Here is a 24,796-nt window from a genome sequence, read left to right on the forward strand (position 1 = left end):
GATTGTTTTCTAAAAATTGAGACAAATCATGAAAAATTATAAAAAGTAATTTATAACATAAGTTTCAGAGAAATATTAGGGTTCACATTTTATAAGTTAGTTTTCCTAAAAATTAGTGGTATACTAGATAAATGCCCATTAAAATATAAAATATATTAATTTACATTGATGTCTACTATACACTTAGTAATTTGCTTTTGAACTGGAATTTAGAATCTCTTTTGTTACAACAAAAATTCATTAATTCAGACCCAGTAACTTGGACGTCATATGTATTTCAACATCTTTTAGACTGATTTACACCACTATATACAAAGAAAGGATTTGTTAAGCCAATTGGTAACTTACTAGATAATAAAGGGTATTTCTAATCCACTTAAGAAAATATACTTTTGAATACTTGATAAGACTTTATTTAGCATTGTTAAACATTCTTACCTAATCATTAAAAGTAATCTCTGAAGACCATTACTGGTCAATACTTTAGAACAATAATATTATTTCTGTAATCTTTTATAGTAATTCATATTGTTCTTCTGGTTTAAATTCATATTCATGTTGTCTTAGTTAATGAAGGTTTCTTCTGTCCTCTAAGTAGATAGATATAAACAGGAGATAATTTCAGTCACAGCACAGACAGGTCCTGTGAAGATTCAAATGAGATTCAAGAATTGGAAGGTTGTTCAATACATAATGTAGCTCCAATGTCCATGATATCTTGCCATCCCTTCATCTGCTGTCACTTAAGACTCCTTTCTCAGTGTTCTGTCATTATGGTGACTCATTATCCTCTGTCTTTTCTTTTAGTGCTCCTGCTACTCCTCTCCTCCCTACTGACTTGCTTCTGCTTTTACATTGTCATGCCTTCTGCCTACTTATGATGTCTCTTACCTCATGGTTTCTGTTCACTGCCTTTTCCTGTGCATGTCCTTTGGCTTTTGCTTCCCCTTCACTAACTGTTGGCTTTCTATATGTAGTCAAACTCCCCTCGACAAAAATCTAGTGGATTCATTACTTACCCTTGTCCTATTGAGCAGAGATTTCAAATCATTTTGACTCATAAGCCATGGACCAGATTTTAGTTTTGTGGGCAGATGCCCACTGGTGATCCAATCAGCTGTCATCAGAGCAGAGGGCACACAGTATACCACCCTCAAGAGGATGTAGAAGCAACAGGCTTTCCACACAAGCGTCATTTTTCTATGCTATCTAAGAAAGAATGTTTTTACTTTAGCCATAAAATACCCATGAAGATGACAATTTCTTCAACATATTACTGGCTAAAACAAGGTGCATAGTCAAGTGGGCAAGGCTCTTTAAATCAGGGTGGGAATGCAGGGTCTTGTCAAAGAATTTGGAGGTTGAAATGTTCAGTGTGCTCAGAGCTCTTATCCATTTTTTTCACTTGTAACCAATGAGAGCAAAGAGCAAGATGGATAAGAAGAGCATTATGAAAACAGTTTCCCCAAAGATAAGGCAAAAACTTCTAAGAGTATTTAAATTACTATTATTTTTATTGTACTTGGAGTATTTGTTGTTATCTGTTCTTTGAATGCATCATTCGAATAATTGTGAGAATTCTTCACCCTCCCATCACCCTTCCCAGGAGATCGTCTACCTATAGACTTGAAGTTTTATTCACAGAACTATTGAAATAAATTTCAACATCTGTTGAATTTTTTTATAGATGATTTTTATAGTTAAAATAGCTTCGGAAATGTAGGATTTAAAGTAAGGATTATTAATTCTCTTTTAAAATTTGCATATTAAGAATGTAGGTAGCCCCGAAATTTCTCATTACTTTGTCAGATACATGGAAAAACAGCCAATTTAGGAATTCAGGAAATTCCAACGTGAATAAATGTGTGATACTAGAAAAATCTGAAGAATTCTGAGATGCTTATGTTTTAGTAGGTGCAAAAGAGATAGTTTATACATGTGAAACTTAAAACCCAAACATTATAGAACTAACATATAATAGCTTGAGAAAATCGTTTTCACAGATTTTTCATGCCTTATGAAAATGTCCAACAAATTAAAATTAAAAAATAAATCATTTAATAAATTGTACAAATATTCCTTTAAAATACATACAAAATTCACTTAGTACTGAAATGGGCAGACAACGACTGGAGGTAGAACATTATAATGATCTGATAACCTGAAAATTAATAAAAAATAGCAATAATCATAACCACATATAAGAATTGTGAAAGTGATATTGTAAATGATGACATTCTTGAAGTGTTTTAATAGATCCTGCATTTATAAATTAAATTATTTTATCCAAAGATTTAGTTCTATAAATCAGCTGAGAAGCTTTACACTGTGAAAAATAATATTTTTGTAACTGATCAATTATATAATCTCCTTAATTATGTAAAATTAATTCAGTCAATAAGCAGTGAAATGGTGAGTATTTCCTATTTTTTGAGGTGTCAATTATGAAATTGACAAGGGCCCATAGTAACAAACTTGCTTTTCTACAGTGTTTCTTTAAAATGTTTATAGCACATGCTGATGAGTTTGTGGGTAAAATTTAATTTCTTCTTTTTGTTCATCATCTATACATTTAAAATTTTCCACGGCTTTTTTTCTCTACTCAACAATTTAAAATAAGCAGTCAAAAGTAAATAAAAGTAAATGCTCTGTTGAAAAGTAGTTGAAACCGATCCCACCATTATTTAGGACAATCTAGGCCTACACTGCATCTTCTATTTATATTATGGTATGCACATTTTAAATATACTTTTAAATTGTAGACTAAATTTCACACTAATTTTTATCTAAAAAATGTACAGAATGAGTCTGTTTTAAAGCAACATTTTGTTCCTAATTAGAATAATAATTATTTGGAAGCTAGAGGAAACAGAAAATATACAAAAACAGCTACCATTCCAGGTCTAAGAGAAAAAAAAATAATGTTTTAAATGTTCTTATAGCATAATACTTTGCATATTATATACTAAATATATAACACATTGCACAATATGTGTTTCTTTAAAAATGTAGGGTCTTGGTGTGCAAATGTTTTGCAACGTGTGCTACTATTTTAGCAACATATTGTAAGCATATCTCTAGCATGTGACTGTATAACCTGTAGTACTTTAATATCCAATCTATTGTTTACCTGAGACTTTATTACCAAATAATATAAAGTTGGTCCATGTCAGTGAGCCAGGTGAATAAAGATAAAATAGAGAGGAAGCATCATACATGTACAAAAGTAAGTTCTATCATGATTCATCAGTGATCTCAGAGCAGTCAAATGAGAACTGATTGGAAGCATCTATAAGCAAGATCTTGAGAAATAAAACAGATTGGAATAACCATAAATAAGAAGATGCTTCTAGATGTGTTGGTGTAAGTTATCATCATTGACTGTAAGCCACTAACTGGAAGCCTAAGTAATGTAATCTTACCATAGGAACATCCACCAGGAACAAGCACCCAGACATAACTCATTACTTCTACCAGTTGGTTAACTAGCTCCAGTGAAGCTCCAAACATTATCTCCTCAAATTAACCAAGTTTATTTGGCATAAGGTTTAATTGATAACAGCCATTGCTATGGCTGGGCAAGCACCTTTTTAGAATACTTCCTGCATAGTAAGGCAAGCCATTAATTTCAGAAGACTTTGATCCAAAGACAACTTCAAACAGAGAATCAATCCCAGCATTTTTCCAATTACTAAAATAAATCATCAAAAAGAATCATAGCACTTAAGTTAGTGACAAACAGTTACCTGGTAAACAAACTAATGATGATAAAAGAAAACAAATCAGTTAGCACGACTTGTTATTACAATATTAAAGTTCAAAATAAAGAAGTATTTAATTACTTGGAAAAAAATGTATTCTAATTTTTATATGACAGATGAATAAATTATCATGTATTATTTGTCCCTAGCCTTCTCTGGGGCAATCACTGAGGAAGGAAAGAAAAAAGATCAGAACAAATGAGATGCTTTAGTGCAATAATTCTAAATCCAAAATATCCCTTATCATATCCCTTAGAATGTTTTCTTTAAAAAAAAACACAAACAAATGTGATTTTGTGTTTACAACAGAAACTTAGAAATAGATTTTCAAGCATTATACTAATTTCTTTAATTATGTAAAAATATACATTCTGCTTGGCCTTTACATAAAAAAATTATATAGCAATTACAATAATATATTCAGATGAGAAATTATATACAGGTATTGAATTAAATAATCTGCATTTGTGAGTATAATCCATGGCTTTGTTTGTGGAATGTCAGATAGAATATTTGTAATTTCCAAATACTCAGTACCTATATACTCTTTCTTTCCTTCTCTCTCTCTCTCTCTTTTTCTCTCTCTCTCTATTTCTCTCTCTCTATATATATTTCTCTCTCTCTCCTTCTCTCTCTCTCCTTCCTTCTTTTCCATTCAGATAACTTGGCACTGTGTAGGTATTGCGTAAGACATACTGAAATAAGTATCAATATAAAGAATATTATTGTTTTTCGTGTTAAACTAATGCTGAATACATCTTTGGTTATAAAGCATTATAAATGCTTACTTAAAAGCACATTGACTATTTAGGACTGCACTTGATATCTGCAAGCCATCCTATTATGTGATAAGCATTTCTTGGAAATAACCTTTTTTCCTTAAAATAAAGTCACAGTCCAATTTTTTCCTTTCATTATATTAGGTTTATTTTATTATGCTTCTTTCTAAACTTGCCAGATGAGCTAGATTAGATCTAGAGAGGGCTATTTTAAAACATTCTTGTAGCAATATATTTATGTAATCTGTGTTTATTTTTACTATGTTGTAAATATAATTATATTCTTAAGGGGTAAATTGCATTTCTTAAAATGTATGTTTTTCACTTTGAAAATTATTTACATCAGAGGTATTTATCCTGGTCTGTCATAAATGGGTACAATCAATGTCAAAGCTATAGAGGCTAAATGTTTCTTAGTAAAAGAGTTAAAACCCTGTTTATTCATTTGCCTACAGCTATGATATTTAGCCAGTTATGGAGCAAAAGGTGAGGCAGCTACATATACTGAAGTTTATTTTGTGGATAATATTATAGAATGGGGTTGGTGTTAGTTAGGAAAATGGCAGAGGAGTTTCTGTGAGGTATTTCCAGCAGCTCTTTAAGGTCAAACCCTTTTGAAGGCAAGATCCATGTTTTCATATAATTAAATACTCATTAAGTCTTGAATCTCCCAATTCCTAAGCCAACTATTTACTTTGCATTTGGAAGTAACTGACTGTTGACCTTAGTTCATTTTGTTCTCCTAAACTAGACACATCATTAAAATTATTTTCAAGGGAACAGAGCAAAAAGAAGCTGTCCAAATAATTATCCAGATAACTGAGTGAGTTACCCAAGTTCTCCAACTGTATGACTTACCAGATTCTGTGCTGCCAAATATAAAAACAAAGGGATGAAGCTTTCTATTTATTGACACTTCTTAGTGAATGTAGGCATTAAAAATTAAAAGTTAATGGAATTGCTTTTCATTAACTATTTGGATTAACTGGCTATCAAGAGATATTTCATCTTCCATTAAAAAAATGTCCAACAAAATAAACAAATATATTCATTCAATAAATAGGCACTGAACTGTAGGACATAGGATATTTTCTCTGAGGTTTTAAACTCATTGATGGGAAGATGATGATTATATAATACTGACAATAATCATTATTACCATTCTATCATTGAGGGTTTACCATATACCAGGCATTGTTTTAAGTGATTAAAATGAATAACATCACATTTATATTCTAAAATGTTTCTATTATTAGCTTATTTTATTGTTAGATAAGAATACTAAGACACCAAGAACTTCGTTTACCCAAGGTCACATAGCTAGTAACTCGTGAAACTAGGATAAAAACCCAGACAGTCTGTGAGTCCAGAATACTTGCAGTGGACCAAGATATACACACTTTAGAAAGTTAAAAATAAAAACAAAAACAAGAAAACCAAAAAATCAAGGAAAGACTTAAATATCCATCTAACCAAAACAAATACAGTGTGATTTATTAGCATATAATTAACATTGCTCCAATGGATTTTTAAAGTTTATCAAATGCCTTTTTCATGCTGTAACTTTTCATTTTTGAATATCAAACATCTCCAAGCTTACTCTCTGACTTTATATGGTTTGCTCAAAGTACTTTTTAATTGGGGAGGAGCATTTCTAATATTTTGACTGTCAAGAGATTTGTCTGTCCTAAGGTCTCTATTAATGTTTTTTCTCGCTTGTCCAGAAAACGTGAAGAGCTATTTACAAAGATATTCGAAATAGTTCTCAACGATGCATCCATAGCTTAATTGGAGAGAGTTGATAAAGGATGAAGAAGAGGTAGGAGTTACATGGCCCACCCGGTAGTTCAGCTTGAAGGTTTTTTGGGATGATCGGTGTGTCACCAAACCCAGGTCAGGACTGGCACTAGGCCCGCTCAGAGAGACAGCTGAGACAGCGTCTCCGATACCCAGAGGCCTGGTCAGTAAGTGTAGACAGCATGAGGAGGACTCAACTCTACCTCTTATATGTATATATGAAGTTACATGATTCCAGCCTTGCCTGCACACTCTTGAGTGCAGAGCTAACTAAAAGGAAACTTTAAAACTAAATAAGCACACAATTATAATCCTAATCAGGGCTGGCTTCAAGAGCATGCGGTTTGTGCCGTCCCCCAGGACCCCGTCTTTAGAAGGCCCTGTGCTTGGGTTAATGAAAGCTCTGCTGTCACTTTCCTGAAATTCCTTATTTCATTTCTTACAGGGCTCGCAAATTATTTAGTCAGTTCTTCCCCAAATAATCTTAGGAACAGAAAAAGAAAAATCTTGGGAGTGCCGTTTACGTGTATCTAATTTTAATTTGTAATTAAATGTTCTTGGTGATTGACGTGAGAAATAAAAACAAAACAATTTTGCTCCCAGCCCATTATCTAGAAATTGAGAAAGATAAAATAGAAACATTTAAGGAGGAGTTATTCTCCTTTAAAAAAAAAAAAGTAGTGGTCCTATAATGTTTTAAAGTAATTATTTTAAAACCAGAAACCAGTGGCAAAATCAAATAGCAGGCTGAAGGTGTCATAGTGACCACCTGAGCAGCACATCCTCTTGTCACTTACAGGTAGGAAGTACTGCTGACAGGAGCCATGACTCAGGCATCCAGCAAGGGTGGCTTTTGGTGCTGTTTCTTCTGTCTTTTTTCTCTTCCCATTATTGTCACAATGACAGGGTTTGTTTCCAACTTTCCATGGCATCCTGCCTCCTATCCAGGGGCTATTGTCCTCAAAATCAACTGTCAAAAACTTGTTAGGACCCGGAAAAGTTGATATAGACAAACCTATTTTTGCACACACACACAAATATCATGCATTTTAATAAAGGTGTGATTCTAAATTTGCAGAACCAGGAAAGGTGATTAGATTTTAGAAGTGGAGGGACTTTGCAATTGGCCTATGCCATTTAAACCCTTTTAAAAATGCTTTCAGTTCTGGTGGTGGTGGTGGTTGTTTCACTGATAAGAAATCTCAGACTGAGAGCAGTAAAGAATTAGACTAAGTTAGCATAATTAAGGTTACGCTAGATTTAATGGCAACATTGAGTGTAAAATTCTGGTCTCCTGACTTTTAAGCTCTTGAATATTTTTCCATTATTTGTTATGCTCCGTGTAAAAGTTCATGAGAAAGGGAAATTTAAATTGTCAATTTATGTGTGTCTTACAGGGGCCTGAAAACTGTAGCCCATAGACTGGCTGCCTGATTAAACAGTTTTATTGAAACAAAGCCACATCAATCTGTTCACATATATAGTCTATTGCTGCTTACACACTACTGAAGCAGGCTGGAGTCGTAGTGGTGACCACATCCTGTAAAGCCAAACATACTTACTGTCCAGTCCATTACAGAAAATGTGTATTTACCCTTGATTGCTAAAAATGTTAACTCCTTGAAAATCTAAGCTGGGACATTCCCAATGCTGAGATCAGTGTTTGGCATAAAATGAAATTAATAGGATATGGGTGCCACATAACCCAGAATGAATAAAAGTAGTTAAATGGAATAAACAACAGGCATACTATGGACCATTCCATTTTAAAGTTTCGGAATTCTAAGATTCTATGGTACTGTAATTTTTAATTCAGTTACTATGTGCTATAGGCAGTTTAATGATCTAAAAGTAATGAACAGTCATGCATATATAGAATTAATTGATATGTATAAGACAATGCTATTTTTGTTGTTTTTTTTTTTGTTTTTTATGTATAGCATAACTCTGGAAACTTTAGGATCCACTTGTACATGATGTTCTTATTTAGCCCAGAAAACTGTGGTCAAAAAGACAGAAACTGTTCTTTAAATGGACATGGTAGATGGATCATTTGTAGAAGGCAAACTAAATGGACATTTACCTGCCAATCATCTATGACATATGCCATAGATGATTAGATGCCAAAGCTTCTGTTATAGCTTTGCAGAAGGACCCCCCAAAATCCTCATGCTCAATTAATGGTTTAATTGAGCAAGCACATTAACCACTCAAATAACTAGATAGAGTTGTAGACTAGAAATTACTTACATTTGATGTTTAAGGCAACAAAAAGGAAGTCCAGAACTGACTGGTTTGAACTATATAAAGAAATAAGATACTTAATATAGACAGTCCATTTATGCATTTAGCATCTTTAAAATATACCCTTGGAGGTAGATAGCTATATAAAGGGTATGTAATGAATTTCAGCTTTGTGACACACAGTCTTAAGTGTTTTAAACATCAAAATGTAATTAACATGGGTTTGATTTTCTCAAACCACATCCATCTTTCAGCACCAGAGACAGCTGTCAGTTTAGTCTACTAGACATCGTTGATAATATTGCTTCATAGATTCCTTAGCCTTGTCTTCTACTTTTCTATTGCTCTTGACTATTTCTTCCCGACATTGAAAAACCAGTATAAGTAGCTCACAGGACATTTGCAAACAAGAATCCAAAGTTAGTATTATGTTCATCTTGTTATATATAATTTTGGTTCCATATATAGATATATCCAAAATTATATGTATTTTGGTTCCATATGTAGATATATCCAAAATTATATGTACACACATACATATAATTATATATACATACATATAATTTTGGATATATCTACATATGGAACCAAAATTCAGATATATATGAATACATAAATTGCCAAAAAATGTATACATATTTTAAGAAAGGAAAACTGTGTAAAAATTGTAATACTTAACATACACCAATAGCAAAAGATGAATACAAGTCACGTCTGACTTGGCAATTACAAGAGGTGCTCAAAGTGGTTACCATCAGCGTCCAGACACTTCTGATTATGGTGAACTACTGCTTGAGCAACGTTGATCAAAGTGTCCACTTGTATACATTTTTTGGCACAGCGGAGTATATGTGTGTGTGCGCACAGACACACACACACACACACACAACCGGTTCCAAAAATATGAAAATAAATTCAAAATACACCTGCAAACAAACCTGAAATCTATCAATAAAAGCTTGTTTAATAGTGTTGGAGACACACACACACACACACACACACACACACACACACACCCCTCTCCATGGAGTTAGCTATAAAATGAGACAGTTGGATTAATTATTTGTGCATCCTTTGGAAGCTGTTCTTTGCTTTATTAAGTAAATTCACTTATTGATTTACACCCCGATACTTTCAAATAGAATTTAAAGTGATTTACAAAATAATTTTAAATAATTAACTGGTTTGGAAAGCCAATATGCCAAAGGAAAAAAAAAATTAAGTAAAGAAGAATCAAGTAGCTAAAATTATGTTCACATCCTAAGTCTTGGAATAGAAAGACAATCTGTTCCATAATTCACATAACCTAAAGAGGAAACAGCTTACAAAATCTTCAGTAGGGAGCATGAATTTGGATTTTGTAATTAAGGGTGTGTTGAGAATTTAGGCTAGAGGACGAATAATGCAAACAAAAAATGGTTGTTTTGAACACCTCTGGGCCTTGTTATATATAATAAATGATGTGCTGGTAAAATATATATATATATATATATATATATATATACACACACACACACACACATATATATATATATATATAGATATATAATTCATAAACTACAATTTTCTTTTTTTGTAAATCAAATCTAATTTTAAAAACAAAGGGTTACTTGCAAAATATATTTGAATTCCTTTGCTGGAGTTTTCTGATAAAGAAAATCATCCATTTTTCTGAAGAGAGAAATGTACCCTCTAGAGGTTTCTGTGGATTCCAGGGGTTTTGGGTGATGCTTCCGGGACCAAGTTAGCCTTCTTCTTTAATAGTGAGGCGACTCCCCCTTTATATGGTTTTCCAATCCTTATGCAGGTTTACGGGGAGGGAAAAATTCCACTGCTTTAAAAATAATAATAAAACCACTGCCCCAGTTTAGCTCGTGATTTTCACATTGCACAAATATATTTGTTCTGAGTAAGGGAATCTTAGAGAGATACAGGTCAGAGTATTCCACACTGCAGAGCCCTGACCTAATTATTTGAACAGGGGCAAGAATAATTTACCATGGCTAAGAGGAAGCGTTCCTTAAAGATAACTTCATTATTTCACCACGTAATCTTCTGATCTATGATTTGGTTTCCACAGTGAACTTGTCCGTAAGGCAGGGCCATATCCTGGTAAAACATACACAAAGCAAACACAGAATGCTTTATTTCCTGCTCCTGTCTGAACATGAATGTACTATTTGGTGCTGTGTTCTGTGAGGGATACCAGGATGACGAAACAGCGTTCTCCTCCTTAAAATTTGACTATATAAATTAATAAACACATTTTCTAGAATATATCCATATTGTCCTGCGGGTTTCATTGGAGTTTAGTAATTCTAGGTTTAGAATAATAACTCTTGTTTAAGTGTTCTTTGTCCTCTGCCTACCCATGTCAAAACAAAAATGATGAAATTAATAATGATAAAAATGACAATAATGAAAATTTATAAATTTAGATAACTTCATCATAATGTTGTATTCTTTCATGTAGCCTCAAGGTAGGAAAATAGTACAGAGCAGTTATCTGGTCCTTCCAAGTATGACAGATTTTAAAGTTGGCTGTAGGAGAGTATATGCTCTTATCAAGCATCGTCATTTTAGAGACAAAACTATGAGGAACTGGGAAGAAAAATGACTTACTTAAGATAACAAAATATGTTGACAACAGACATAGGAGCAAAATCTAATTTTTCTACCATTTCCCCCCATAGTAAAAATGGAGATGAACAGTAATTAGCAACTGTGACTACTAATCTGGCCCCAAACAGTTGTCATCTTTAAGTGTATCTCTTAATGGTTAAACCCAGGCTCTGTAAGAGTAGCAGTGTGAAGGATATAAATGATGAACACCTAAATATTAAAAAAAAAAAAGAGTAGCAAATTTCAAAGAAAGATTTGTTTGGCTAACTCCTAACCTCCCCTACCATATACACAACCCCAGAACACACACTTGCATACCTTTTCCTTTCTCCTATACCTTAAATGAAGATTATCTCCAACCCTTCTTAGGAGTAAAATCTTACAGTCATCTGGAATTCATAAATGGGTAAGTTGTAAAAGGACAATAAACTCGAACTTGCCTAAGAAAAACTGAAATTTTTATTGTATACTTCTATTATTCATAAATTTTGGCTACAGAGTCACCAGAAAATCCAGTTAATATCACCGAAGAAAACAGTTATACCATAACTTAAACTTTTGAAAAGACAGGCACTCTTATTAAGCTCTATATATTCTTGCTTGGTTTTCACCCTTGATGCAGTTCAAATAGCAATCATGGGCCAAACTATAGACTCAGATCTTGGTGTCCTTTCATTCAGCATAATAAAATGGGCAGAATAATTTAAAGAAAGTTCAGTAGACTGGTAGTCTGGAGACCTGTACTCCACAGTTAAATAGTTGTGACCTTGGAAACATCATCTAATCACTTGGGCTCACATTCTTTGTAGATGCCTCAGTGAATTTCTAAACCTCTTATGCCCTTTCTAGTCCTAAAATTCCTTAAAATAGCCCTACAGAGCTGAATTTTGATCCAGTCTGGTTAAATATTACCTGTCGGCATTCAGCCACATTATACCTCTTTTATTGTGGGTAAGATCATTGTGGGGCCTATGGTAAGGACCCTATAATGGAGAAGGAAGATCTCAAGATAAATCTTAATTTCATTCTTTACTGCCTCTCAGACTTATAATAATACACATAGCCTTTCTAAATCTGCTTTTTAAACTAAGAAATGAAAAAAACAAAAAACAGTATTTCGATGGCTTACATAATAGATTATAGTAAGAATAAAGTTTAAAATTACATATAAATTGAAATTGCCTACAAAACACAAGGAATAACTGTCTCTCAAATAGAAACAATGCTCCAAACTTTAAAAAAGAAAATCTTTAAAATATCGCTTACTCTCTTAGTCCACTTGGGGTACTATAACAAAATACCATGGACTGGGTGGCTTAAACCACAGACATTTATTTTGCATAGTTCTAGAGGAAGAGAAGTCCAAGATCAAGGTGCCGGCAGGCTTCGTTCTTGCTGAGGGCCCTCTTCACTGCTTGCAGATGGCTACTTTACTTTTCAGTTCTCACATGTTGGAAAGAAAGAACTTCAGTGTCTTTTCCTCTTCTTATAAGGACACTAATTCCTTCATAGGGACTCTACCCTCCTGACCTCATTTAAACCTATTTAAACCTATTCTCCTCACAAAGACCCCAAACACTAATGCTATCACATTGGGGCTTAGGGCTTCAACATATGAACATTCAGGCAGTAACATGCATATTAATGCTGGGAGAAAGATATTACTGCCTATGAGATATCCACAAAGGAAGAAGACATCTCAAAAAGAATTCAGATTATTAATAGCTTGAGTGACTATAACTTTGTCATTACATTGTAGACAAGTGGACACATGACTCTCAAACACAAAATTTCAACAGTTAAGCGTCTTTCTTTACCAATTCCATGTATATTAAATGTCTGTGAGAATGTGAGACCTCAAAGGCACTGCTAGAACATCTCCTCACTTTATAAATTGGGGTGTTAAGACCACCAGCAGCTGATTTTTTTAGCAAATTGCTGATTATGAGTGGATCCAGGCCCAAGCTGACATCTCTTCCTTTATATCCTACCTTTAGTACCAGCCATTTCCGTATTCTTAGGTACAGTGTACTGTTAGGGGTTTTCTTCCACCATGCCTTATGCATAGGGTATGTAAGTTTCCCCAACATTGTTGTCATTCTGTAGAGCAAGCTGGAAGTCATGATAAGGAACAACTTTTCCATCCCCTTCCTTCAGATGTGGGGAAACCAAAATGTTAAGTTGCTAGCCAGAGGTCACATAGTTGAGAGGCAGGGGAAAGTATGCAGGCTTTAAGTAGATCAGACCTAGAATGGAATGCTTTTCTATCACATTTTAGCGGTGTGACCTTGGGACAAGTAGTTCTAGTTTTCTAAGCCTTTGGTTCCACATGTGTAGAACGATAATGTAAAGATTGAAATAAGTTAACAGATCAAGTGCCTGGACCATAATAAGCATTTCCCAGGCCCCAGCTTCGTTCTTAGTGGCCTAGCAACAACAGTTCTTAAGTCCCTGCCCAGGGCACTCTCCATTACACTTTGTGTTGCACGGATAACGTTATTTTGAACTGAGAATGTTAAGTGCATTTTTAAAAGCCTTGTCTTCCAAAATCAATCTCTTCACATTTTCAATAATGCAAGAAAGGAGGTTGAAGTTGGCCCACAGAGATTTTTATGAACCAAAGGGTTATTTTTAATTGGATTGTGTGCATGTTGTTATGGAAAAAGTTGTTTCATAGATTAAACATTTTGACTTTACTGCAAGATCAAGCCCAGAATGGGGTATAATGATGATATCACCCTTACACTTTTTTTTCTTAACAAAACACATTTAAAATTAAGAGAATGGGAGTGAAGCTGCTTCAAAAGCTCACATTTCTAAGAAGAAAAAAAAAAGATCTCCCTATAAAAATAGCTTTAAAATGATATATTCTCTTTTCAAAGATCAAAACCGAGAATGACCCTTCCTGCCAGTAGGATGCTGAGATTCCGCAGAGTTATTAAACACTCCTTTCTTCACTATTGAAACTAGAAAGAGTTCCTTTGATCCTGGAACTTGCTTTCAACATTTGGTCTCAAAGCATTTTTGCAATTGCTGAACTAACAGGCTTCCTCTAGTTACTTAGTGATCAATCTCTTAAAAGTGTTCTTTCTAGACTAGTTTTTATTAATGTGTCCGGATGAATTTAACTTCTCTAAAGAAACAAAAGGAGAAGATTTCTAATCTTAACGATGGTCCTGTTTAAAGACATGAGGCAGTTCATCCAGCAAAATTTAGCTTATGTCCCTGGTTCGTTTTACATTCCAGAGGAAGCCCAACTAAGAAAGACAGAACTTGTATCATCAGTAACATCCTAAGAGAGGAATGAGGGTGGATAGTCTGCTGTATTGAAAGTAAACAATGATGTCTTGTTGGGCTGACTACTGAGGTTTCTTCTACTTGGTTCCCTTATGTATTTTTTTTCCTCTTTCTTCATTGTTCTCTCCTTCTTCTTGGCCTTTTCATATACCCTCCTATGCTCCTTGTCATTGATTGGCTTTGCTGGTAGAATTTAGTTGAAGAAATTGTAAAGCAAACCTTGATTGAGAATCAGTTGAAAGTCATGAAACTCACTGATGTCATGTCTTTTGTTATTTTAATGTACCAGTGAATTTCAGTACTGAAATCCATCACCAATAATGTATCTTTTCAAGCTTTTCATTAATTTTCTCAATGAATCATAATGTCAAATTAATAGAAATGCTCCCTTTTCTGTAAAAAATGTTCCAGTTATATTAAAAGCTATCTTGTCTTGCTTTGTTTTTAAGTGGAAGAGGACTAACTTGGCCTAACTTTGTCATTTCAATAATTTCCACAAAACAGCTTTCTGAGATACCCTGTCTATTCTAAGCCAATCTAAATTCCATTTAAATCTATGGAATTTAACTGCCATAGGTTCACAGCAGTTGCTATCTTAGTTGGTTACATATTTTGGTTACATATTTTACCCTGGTTACATATTTTGCCCTCCCTTAGCTGGGAATCCCTACCCTCTACTGCTACTTTTTTCCTTCCCGCTCAACACTCAGCCATTTATTGAACGTGACTTCTTTTTCCTTTACTTCCTAAGAGTCAGTACTTTAAAATATACTCATGGTCTGTGTATTCCACAAGATGTAGTTTTCAGACACAACATTTTATAAATTTAAGAATGTGCTGAACGTTAGAGGTCCATGTCATAAGAATAAAGGGCAGCCATCATACAGTATGGTACCCAGAGCAGCCTCTTCTCCAGGGTCTAACTTAGCCAGTTGCCACACTGAACACGGTTAGCTAATGATTGATGGTCGGATCTTTTCCTTAGGCCCCAGGTTACATAACTGTTAGCTACTACATTAGCAAGAAAGTTAAAACTGCAAAAATGAGAGAATTCATCAGGGGAAAAAGTCTGTGTACTTTTGGGAGGCTTCCCAATGCTGCATTGACTGTGCCTATTTATGACAATGGGTTCATTCACTTGTCTCACTTAAATGCATAATGTTAAACATTCTTCTTAAAGTGTCACATCAGAAAGTTTGTTAACTTGTCATTTTCCCTGCTTGCCATGACTCTAATGGGCTTGAAAATTGATCCAGCCAGTCAGTGTGTCTTCTCTCTCTCTCTCTCTCTCTCTCTCTCTGTCTCTCTCTCTCTGTCATTTCTTTCTCTCTTCCTTTTCCTTCTTCTCCCTCACTTTCCCTTCCCTGTTTCTTTGTCTCTTTCTCTCACTCTCTGTGAGGTTCATTTGCTTCACTGATTCTGAGTGTCCATAATGACTGTTTGGCATATTCTACAGGCAAAGGTCCCGAGACCCTTTTTGCTGGCTATAACCTCAACGATAACGAATGGCACACAGTGCGTGTGGTTCGTCGAGGAAAAAGCTTAAAGTTAATGGTGGATGACCAACAGGCCATGACAGGTAAACCCCACTTCTTGCATTGTATTTTCTTTCACTGAAACTTTAGACTTTCCCATTTCTTGCAGGTGACTTTAAAATCCAGGTGCACGACTTGAAGCCGATACACACTGTTCATTTTTTTTATTACAGTTTTTCTAGAAACAATTCCATTTAATAAGCAGCATGTTCAGTGTTTTGGTTTGTTTTCTGTCAAATTATTAACACTTAAATCATGTTCTTTTCTGTTTAATAATTTATGGCTTTCCAAAATTCTTTTTTTTTTTTCCTCCATGTGGGTGGAAAAGGATTTTGTTTCAGAATCACTTAGAGAGCTTCAAAAGGAGCAATTCCTAGCCTGATACCACAGAAAGTCTGGGAGGAGCACAATGATTCTTTTTTTTTCCCCTTAAAATCTTTCTAGAGGATTTAAAAGCAGCTGGTCCACGGATTGACACTGAGAAACCATTGCTATGATATGTCATCTTATTCTCTGAAGAAGAAAATCAACCAGAGAGCCTTTAGCATAAGCTTTTATTCACTATTGCCAAGCTTGAGGAAACTCTGAGGGAGCTGTGTTAACTTACGGAAGAAAGGCACATTTTTGCAAAGCTTTGTCAGGAATGTGAGCTGAAGTTCAGCTAGTTTTGGTCAAGGGCAGTTCGAGGAAGAGGAATTAATTATTTTTGTAGATTAGCATCCATTGTTTAGACAATTTGGGTTTTCTAAAAAAAGGTAGAAATGAGCAGCGACGGTCTAAGGTCACATGCTAAAGGTTGGAATGAAATAGCTGCCAGAGACAAGGACATACGGAAACCACAGAACGTTCTTTAGTCCCTACGTGTGTCACAAATCTCATAGATTAAGGAAACTGAGGCTCCAAGAGGTCAGGTGACTTATGTTTCTTTAAAATGTCCTTATTACCAGAACTCAGAAAATAACCAAGGTTTGTGTTTTGTTTGTTAGATTGTTTGCTTTTTGACTCATGGTCCATTCTTACCAAAAAGACAGTTTTCCTAGATTGTACTTTGAATTGGAATTGCTAGAACTCTGCCACTTCCGTTCTAAATGGGGCAAGGGTCTTTGCTGACCCCTGCAGCCTATAGGCAGTGAGCCGCCTCCTTATGTTGACCTCACCAATTGTCTCTGAAGCCCTGAACCTCACCAGACTGCAGGACACTGGTACTCAGAATTCCTAAATCCCACCAATACCCATCTCTCTTCTGATCAGTGGTAATCGCATTGTCTCTCTCAACCCTCACATGCATTCTCCTCTCTACTTTTTCCTTTCTGGAACACTTGCAGATCAGGCCTTTATGCAAGATTAGAAAAGGCATTGTTTTCTAACAGCTTCCAATTTCTGCCAAGGAAAAGCCTCTGAACAAAGTGCTACAAGGGACTTGGCTAGCTTCTTAGAATTGCAGGAAGGGTAAAATACAAACTAGCATTTCAGTAAATTAGCCTGCCATTTTCTCTTTCTCAAAATTACCATCGCCTTAGAGCAGAAATTAGATTCTGAGTTCTGCTCCGTAGGAGTTGACTTTTTTTTTTTTTCAATTGTGGGAACAAACACGCTAATTTTCAGAGTTTAAAGATGAATGGGAATACTCATACAAACCAAGTCCACATTAATGATTCACTTAAACTATGCACTCTTCCCCAATACTCCACCTCTTTCTTTCCCCCAACTCCCAGCATCTTGCTGATCAGAGATAAAGACATTTTTTCCCTCACAGTAATTTATTATTACTTGGTGAGTTTTCATCAGGGTGATTCATATTTGGGAGATTACATTTTGTCAAAGATCTCATGAAAACCAGCAATTTATTAAAAAAATAATAAAATTATCCTCAATTTATATAACTAGAAAAGGTTTCCAAAGATAGCAGTGGAAACTTGTCATTTAGGCTTAAGTTTAGGATTTTTTTTTAAACTCTCTAGTGGCCACATATGAATCAGGAATGTAATGGGGAATTATTATTGAGGTTTATAGCGAGTCAGAAATCACTAAATTTTTACAAAGAAAAGCAGTAGAGACTCTTCATGCAAAGTGCTACATTTGGCCACATCTTTGTTGTACTCGTAGTTATACATACTGTTAAGTGCCTGCTGGACACAGAACAGCCCATACTCAGCCTGTTCTTGGAAATGTCTTCCCCTCAGCTAAGGTGAGGACAACAGTTACCAGCAAAGAAACCCCCAAAGACAGAGATTCTCTAGAACTTGGAAAGGAAAGCATTCTACAAAATATATGGGGTCCCTAAGTGGGGGGTCCTTGGGTTTGTACTCATCAGTGAGTCTGTCAAAAAATCTGGAATCGTGTGCTTTGTATGTGTGTTTATGTTAGTGTGTGCATCTTTTATTGAACAGTAGACACCATAAATTCAGTTACTCAGGCCCGGAAGGAGAGCACCACCATTATTTCTTTCTTTCCATCATTCTGCACATCATTAGTAAATCCTGCAGATTATCTCTGCATAATTATCTCACTGTGGCCATTTTTTTTCATTTCTGCTACTACAGCCACCCTAGTTCAGACCATCTCCAATCTATTCTACCCACATCAGAGAGATTAAACACACATGCGTGGGCACATGCGCACATTCACACACACGGCTTATGCCTGCCTAAAACCCTCCAACAGTTCCTATTATAATCAAGAGGCACTGTGATATCTGAGCCCTGACTCTCTTCGCACCTCATGAGAGCCTCGAACCTCTCTTACTCATGGCTCTCTAGCCACACTCTCCAGTTCTTTGTCTCCTGAGAGTCTTTGTTCATCTGCCTCCCCTTCTTGGAATCCACCTCCACATTTCTCTTCTCCCTTTCTTAGCATGGCTTTCCCTTTTAAATCCTTCAAATTTAAGTTAGAGGTCAACTTAAGCATTTGCCCTCACTTCATATTTACTAACATAAGACTCTGTTGATCAAGTTCATAGCATTTTCCTGAATCTTGCCATTGTGCATTTAATTATTACCTTATGTCTTTTTGTCTGCCTTCTCCCAGTAGGCCATGAGTTTTGTGAAAACAGGAGCCATGTCTGCTCCTCTCACCACTATTTCTTTATGACCTAACACAGAACCTGACACATACATATACCACACACTCAGTAATATTAAGTGAATTAAGAAGTTGATGTAAGGCTGGTGGATTATTTTGTTCTGCAGAGGAAATTTAACCCAACTATGATCAAGACTGAATCTAAAATAGCTGTTCTTGCTACCTGTTTTGATTTAAAAATATCTGATGTAGATATTGCTATGCAAACCCACCACCCAGGTGGGTGTTTTTATCAAAGATTATTGCCAGGCTGCTATAAGCCAGACACTTTGATCAGAGGCATGTTGCTAACTTCAAATACTCCTTTCCACTAAATATCTGGAAAAAAACAGTGGATTTTTAAAAAGTTGGAGCCTTAAAAAAAAAAATTTCTTCTTTAATGTCCTGTGTTTCTTTCTTAATTAATATAAGCATACAAGAGTAGAGGTGACTACTTTACTGATAAAGGATTAAACACTGGAATAAATTCTGAAGATAAAAGAGTTTTTAAAAGGCCTCAGTTAGTGTTTTTTTTTTTTTTTTTTTTTTTTTTTTTAGTCAGTGGATAATGGCTTTTAGGTGCTAATTCTGTACCTCAAGCAAGCATATCTGCCATTACTATCAATGCAATTTATATGTGCTTATTACAGAAAGAATGGGACTTGAACATAGGCCATAATGAGTTTCCTTATAACTGTGTCATGGTTTCTCCACCATTGCTTTATTACCTTTTTTATTATTTATGTTCTGCATACATATTCTATTCCTTTGAGAAAACAGGCATCACACGCTATTTTTATCACTGAATTTCTCAATTCTCCTAAACAAAATGTGTTTCATTATTTCAGAGCTACCGAGAACTTGAAAATGTGGGGTGATATTTAATTACAAGTATTAGAAATATTTTTTTTTCTGGATATTTCTTTACTCCTGGTAGGTTAATTAATGGAACTTTTAAGAAGAAACATGACAATTTCAGGATTGGGGTGGGTTCACTGAGTCAAGACTCAGATTTTAATATCATGAAAAATATAAGCATCCATACAAGGAAGATAGAAAAGCACAAATGATTTTTAAGCTTTTCATATGTTTTAATTCTATATGGCTTGTTAATTCAATGCTACTGGTGTCTCTAGAGATTTATATTTGAAAATTACTAAAATCTCTTTTTATTTGCTAACAAAGCCGGAGTTTCCTACACATTAGTATGAAGGTCATTGAACAAGAAGACCTGAAGAAGGAAAAGAAATGATGTCATACAAGAAACCAGAATTGCTAAGGATTTAATAGTATTGTTGCATCAGATAGACAAGCAGGAGACATAGTGGGAAGGAGGGAGGAGGAGAGACAATTATATAGAGTGGTATTTTTTTGTTTGGGAAAAAAAAAATGTTTGCAAAGGGAATTGGAGCAAACCAATGGCTAAAAAGAGAACATGCCCTGAGTGACATTACAGCTATTACCAGGATCATGGGCTAGTTAAACAGGTATAAAAATTAAGTAGAGTTAAATACAGCTTAGGGGAGAGGTTTTTTGTTGTTGTTGTTGTTGTTTTTTGTGTGTTTTTTTTTTATCAATGAGCTTATAAACATCAAAGTCAGTTAAGTACGTAGAGAGTTTTTCTTGCACAACAGAAAATATGGCATTTATATTTTACTTACAGGCAAGTCTTTAAAATTCTATCTAATATTTTACTGCCTTGACTAAAGAAAAGGAAATCTGCCAAACTAGTTGAAGGAGGCCCACATACGGGGCTGTTCAGTCTTCATTACACCTGGGAAGAAGGTCCTGTGCATTTTCTCAGGGGCTGATACTGGGAATGGCACTAATTAATATTTTAATTAATGTTGTGGATGATGGGATAGGGTAAGCTGGATAAATTTTCCAATTATACAAAATTGAATAGTGAAACTAGCACCTGAAAGAACTTGATTACAATTTAAATGACCTTGTTTCAATTTCAGGAGAAAGTGAATGACAGTTTAATTAGACAAGAACAAGTAGCTGGAAGTGAATCACTAGCAATGATAAAGTACTTTACATTGGGTTTTAAAAAGACAAGTTCACATCTTTTTTATTTTTTTTTATTTAGTTTATCTTCAACCTTGCAGGTAGGTATACATATCACTCAGGAGGTAAAATGGGACTAGGCTGACTTTTAATAGGATTGAAAGAAAAATATGGAAGGATGAAGAGGGATGGGGGCTGAGCTGAAGAATGAATCACTAAATAAATCTACAAGTAAGTTTCACATTAGAGTGTTTAAAGAAGATTCTAACTTGTGGTGATATGGACTAACTTTACTGATATTCTCTGAATTGGACATGCCTTGGTAAATGGTGCTCAATTGGTAAATGGTGCTCAATTTAATTATCCAAAACCTAAGTGCAAAGAAAATGGCATAGGTCCAAAGGTGATCAACCGAAATTCTAACATGGGTGGGAGCCTAGCTCTAGGAAAGACTATGGGAACTATTCAGCACAGAAAAGGGAAGCTGTAAAGTACCTACTTAACTTCAAACACATTTTCATGGTTCATTATTGGAATAATAGTCAACAGCTCGTCATTACTTCTATTGGAGATAGAAAAATAGTTTTTGTTTTGTTTTGTTTTCTTGAAGAACATTCTTTATAAAGAAAAACATCACTTAACCATGAAGCTGGGAAATGTCACTTTATACTGGGATAATTTAAGATAATTATTGCCCCTAATCTCTCCTTCTGTCCATCCTTCCTTCCTACCTACTTACCATTTCCCTTTCCTTTTTTGTTCTCTCTCTCTCCCTCCCTCTTAACCTTCCTTTCTCCCTTTCTTTCTCCATTACATGCTTCCTGTTTTTTCTTTTTTTTTTCTTTTATGTTTTAAAAACTCTGTAACTTTGGCTAATAAGGATGATTTTTGTTAAGACTAGACTTTGGACAACAATTAAAACCTGACCTGTAAAGAATTGTGTTATATAATCTGGCCTCCTAACATCACTTCTTTGTTTTTACTATATGCAACTGAATATCCAGGAGGTATTTTGGATTCTTATATCTTAAAATGTGATGTTGTTATTGAAGTCTAAAGTTGGAAGTACCTTTCAGATAAAGAAGCTAATAAAATATTATCCTCCTTTTTAGGGCAAATGGCAGGTGATCATACGAGGCTGGAGTTTCATAACATAGAGACTGGCATTATCACAGAACGACGGTATTTGTCTTCTGTTCCCTCCAATTTCATCGGACACCTTCAGAGCCTGACATTTAATGGAATGGCATATATTGACTTGTGTAAAAATGGCGACATAGATTACTGTGAGCTCAATGCCAGATTCGGCTTCAGGAACATCATAGCAGACCCTGTCACCTTCAAGACCAAATCGAGCTATGTTGCCTTAGCTACGTTACAAGCCTACACTTCTATGCATCTTTTTTTCCAGTTTAAGACAACATCCCTAGATGGACTAATTCTGTATAACAGTGGGGATGGAAATGACTTTATTGTGGTTGAATTAGTTAAAGGGTGAGTATATGTCAGTTCAATGACAAAACTTTGGAAAAAGTGACCTCAGTTTCCAAAAATATACATTAAACAAAATGTATTGGCTTGAAAGGCAGTGGGCAGGGGCGGGCATGGGTGGAGTGGAGTTACAAATAATGTATTTGTTTAAATTAGTTAAGTATCTTATAAAGTTAATAGGGGTTCAGTAAAGTCTTTTACACCTGTTTTCATATATGAAATATAAATAATTTCAAGTTGTAATTTATGCTAGGCACTCCATGAATCTTACACTTCAAATGTGGATTGCTTTACTATACACACCATAATTCTACAAAGGAATTTCTACAGACTTGTAGGCTAATTTGTGCGAAATTAAATAGCTAATTTAAGTAATCACGTTATTTCAATTCCACAAAATTCAATTTAACTCAAACTTAATTCTATTTAAGAGTTGCTTGAAGAATTTAGAAAGATTTTTATGAAATTTCCTTGAAACTATGATACAAATTTGATGTATTTTAATTGATTTGGGTATTCATTCATTCAGTGACTATTACTGCATATTTACAATGGACTAGATACTGTGCCAGGCACAAATATACATACAGAGGGTGCCAAAAAAAAAGTATACAGATTTTAAGGAAGGAAAACTGTATTAATATTGAAATACTCAATATATACCGATAAAAAAAGATGAATACAAGTTCCGTTTAACTTTGCAATTACAAAAGGTGCTCAGAGTAGTTACCATCAGCGTCCAGACACTTCTGATTATGGCGAACTACTGCTTGAGCAACGTTGACCAAAGTGTCCACTTAAATACATTTTTTTTGCTACCCTGTGAGTATTTTGAACTCCACCAACCTCAGGCCGCACATATGTAAACACGTCACCCTAAGGGATATCGGTGAACACATAACCAGAACAGAAGCATTATGAGAAGTTTCCTAAGATGATTCTCATGCAAAAGTTCGGGAGAGTCTTTAGAGAAATTAGGAAATGTGTGAGGCAGGGAATGGATATTTGAGTTGACTCTTAAAGGACGAGTGCACATTCCCCATACAGAAACAAATATTCAAGATGGAGGAGAAAGCAGGTTCAAGAAGCTGAGAAGAATTGTCAGTTCACTGTGATTAGCAAAGGATGGAGGGAGTGGTGGGAACAAGGAATGAGTAGTGAAAGATATTTACCTTACAAAACCATAGAGTTAGACCATGATTTAATTTTTTTTCACTATTTCCTATAATGAAGATAATGACTAATTCTCCTTGCTGACACAGGTTTCTTACCTCATTAACTGAGCTTCTATACAGCTCACTCTCATGACTCCTAGCAAGGATGGAGCCACCTGAAAAAAAAAAGTATCCATTTGTAGTATCTAGTTTGACTCCATCAAAAATTCGAAAAGTAATGCCACTTTCCCACATTTCCTTTGTTCCTCCAGGTACTTACATTACGTGTTTGATTTGGGAAATGGTGCTAACCTCATCAAAGGGAGCTCAAATAAACCTCTCAATGACAATCAGTGGCACAATGTAATGATATCCAGGGACACCAGCAATCTCCACACTGTAAAGATTGACACGAAAATCACAACGCAAATCACCGCGGGAGCCAGGAACTTGGACCTCAAGAGTAAGTGCACAGAGTCAGAAGAGCAGGCTTGAACTCACATGGTCTCTACTCACCTGACAAACCTTTGGCTTTGTAGTCTGTGTGTGTGTGTGTGTGTGTGTGTGTGTGTGTGTGTGTGTGTGTGTGTGTCTGTGTCCTGCCAAAACTGACCAGAATTTCATTTCCCATACAGAATTAATAATACAACACACAAACCTCTGTTCCCCCTTTAATGTGGCAGAAACATACATTTTTAACAGCAGTCCAAAACATGCAACACCTAAGAATGCATGCATGATTAAACTTGAAAGAGTGAGAAAATATATATACTCTTAGTTTTGATATTATAAGAAAAGTATGTATCAAATAAATATACTGAAGAAGTGTAAGAGAGAGAGAGGAGAGGAGAGAGAGAGAGAGGGAGAGACAGAGAGAAAGAAATGGAAGGGTGGGAGAGAGGGTAGGAGGGAAAGAGGGAGGAAGGAAGAAAGGAAGAAAGATGTTTGCACGTCTCCTTAGTCCCAACAATTTTCTATCGATTTGAGGTCAAGGTAACCAGATATCTAAGAGTTTCTTTGAAAGCTTACTAGTTTTCTTTCTTTGG

The 24,796-nt window shown here is 35.1% G+C and overlaps 1 protein-coding gene across 12 annotated transcripts in view; it reads left to right on the top strand.

The window, feature by feature from the left end:
• The window catches only part of NRXN1 (neurexin 1), a 1,108,907-nt gene that overhangs the window by 543,623 nt on the left and 540,488 nt on the right, over positions 1-24,796 (top strand). For all 12 annotated transcript variants that reach the window (XM_081069306.1, XM_081069308.1, XM_081069310.1 and 9 more), the window contains 3 exons: positions 15,957-16,079; positions 22,218-22,599; positions 24,023-24,213. In XM_081069306.1, the coding sequence (XP_080925432.1) occupies positions 15,957-16,079; positions 22,218-22,599; positions 24,023-24,213 (696 nt within the window). The remainder of the gene's footprint in view (positions 1-15,956; positions 16,080-22,217; positions 22,600-24,022; positions 24,214-24,796) is intronic.

The sequence above is a fragment of the Rhinolophus hipposideros genome (assembly GCF_964194185.1).
Source record: "Rhinolophus hipposideros genome assembly, chromosome: 12".
Lineage (NCBI taxonomy): Eukaryota > Metazoa > Chordata > Mammalia > Chiroptera > Rhinolophidae > Rhinolophus > Rhinolophus hipposideros.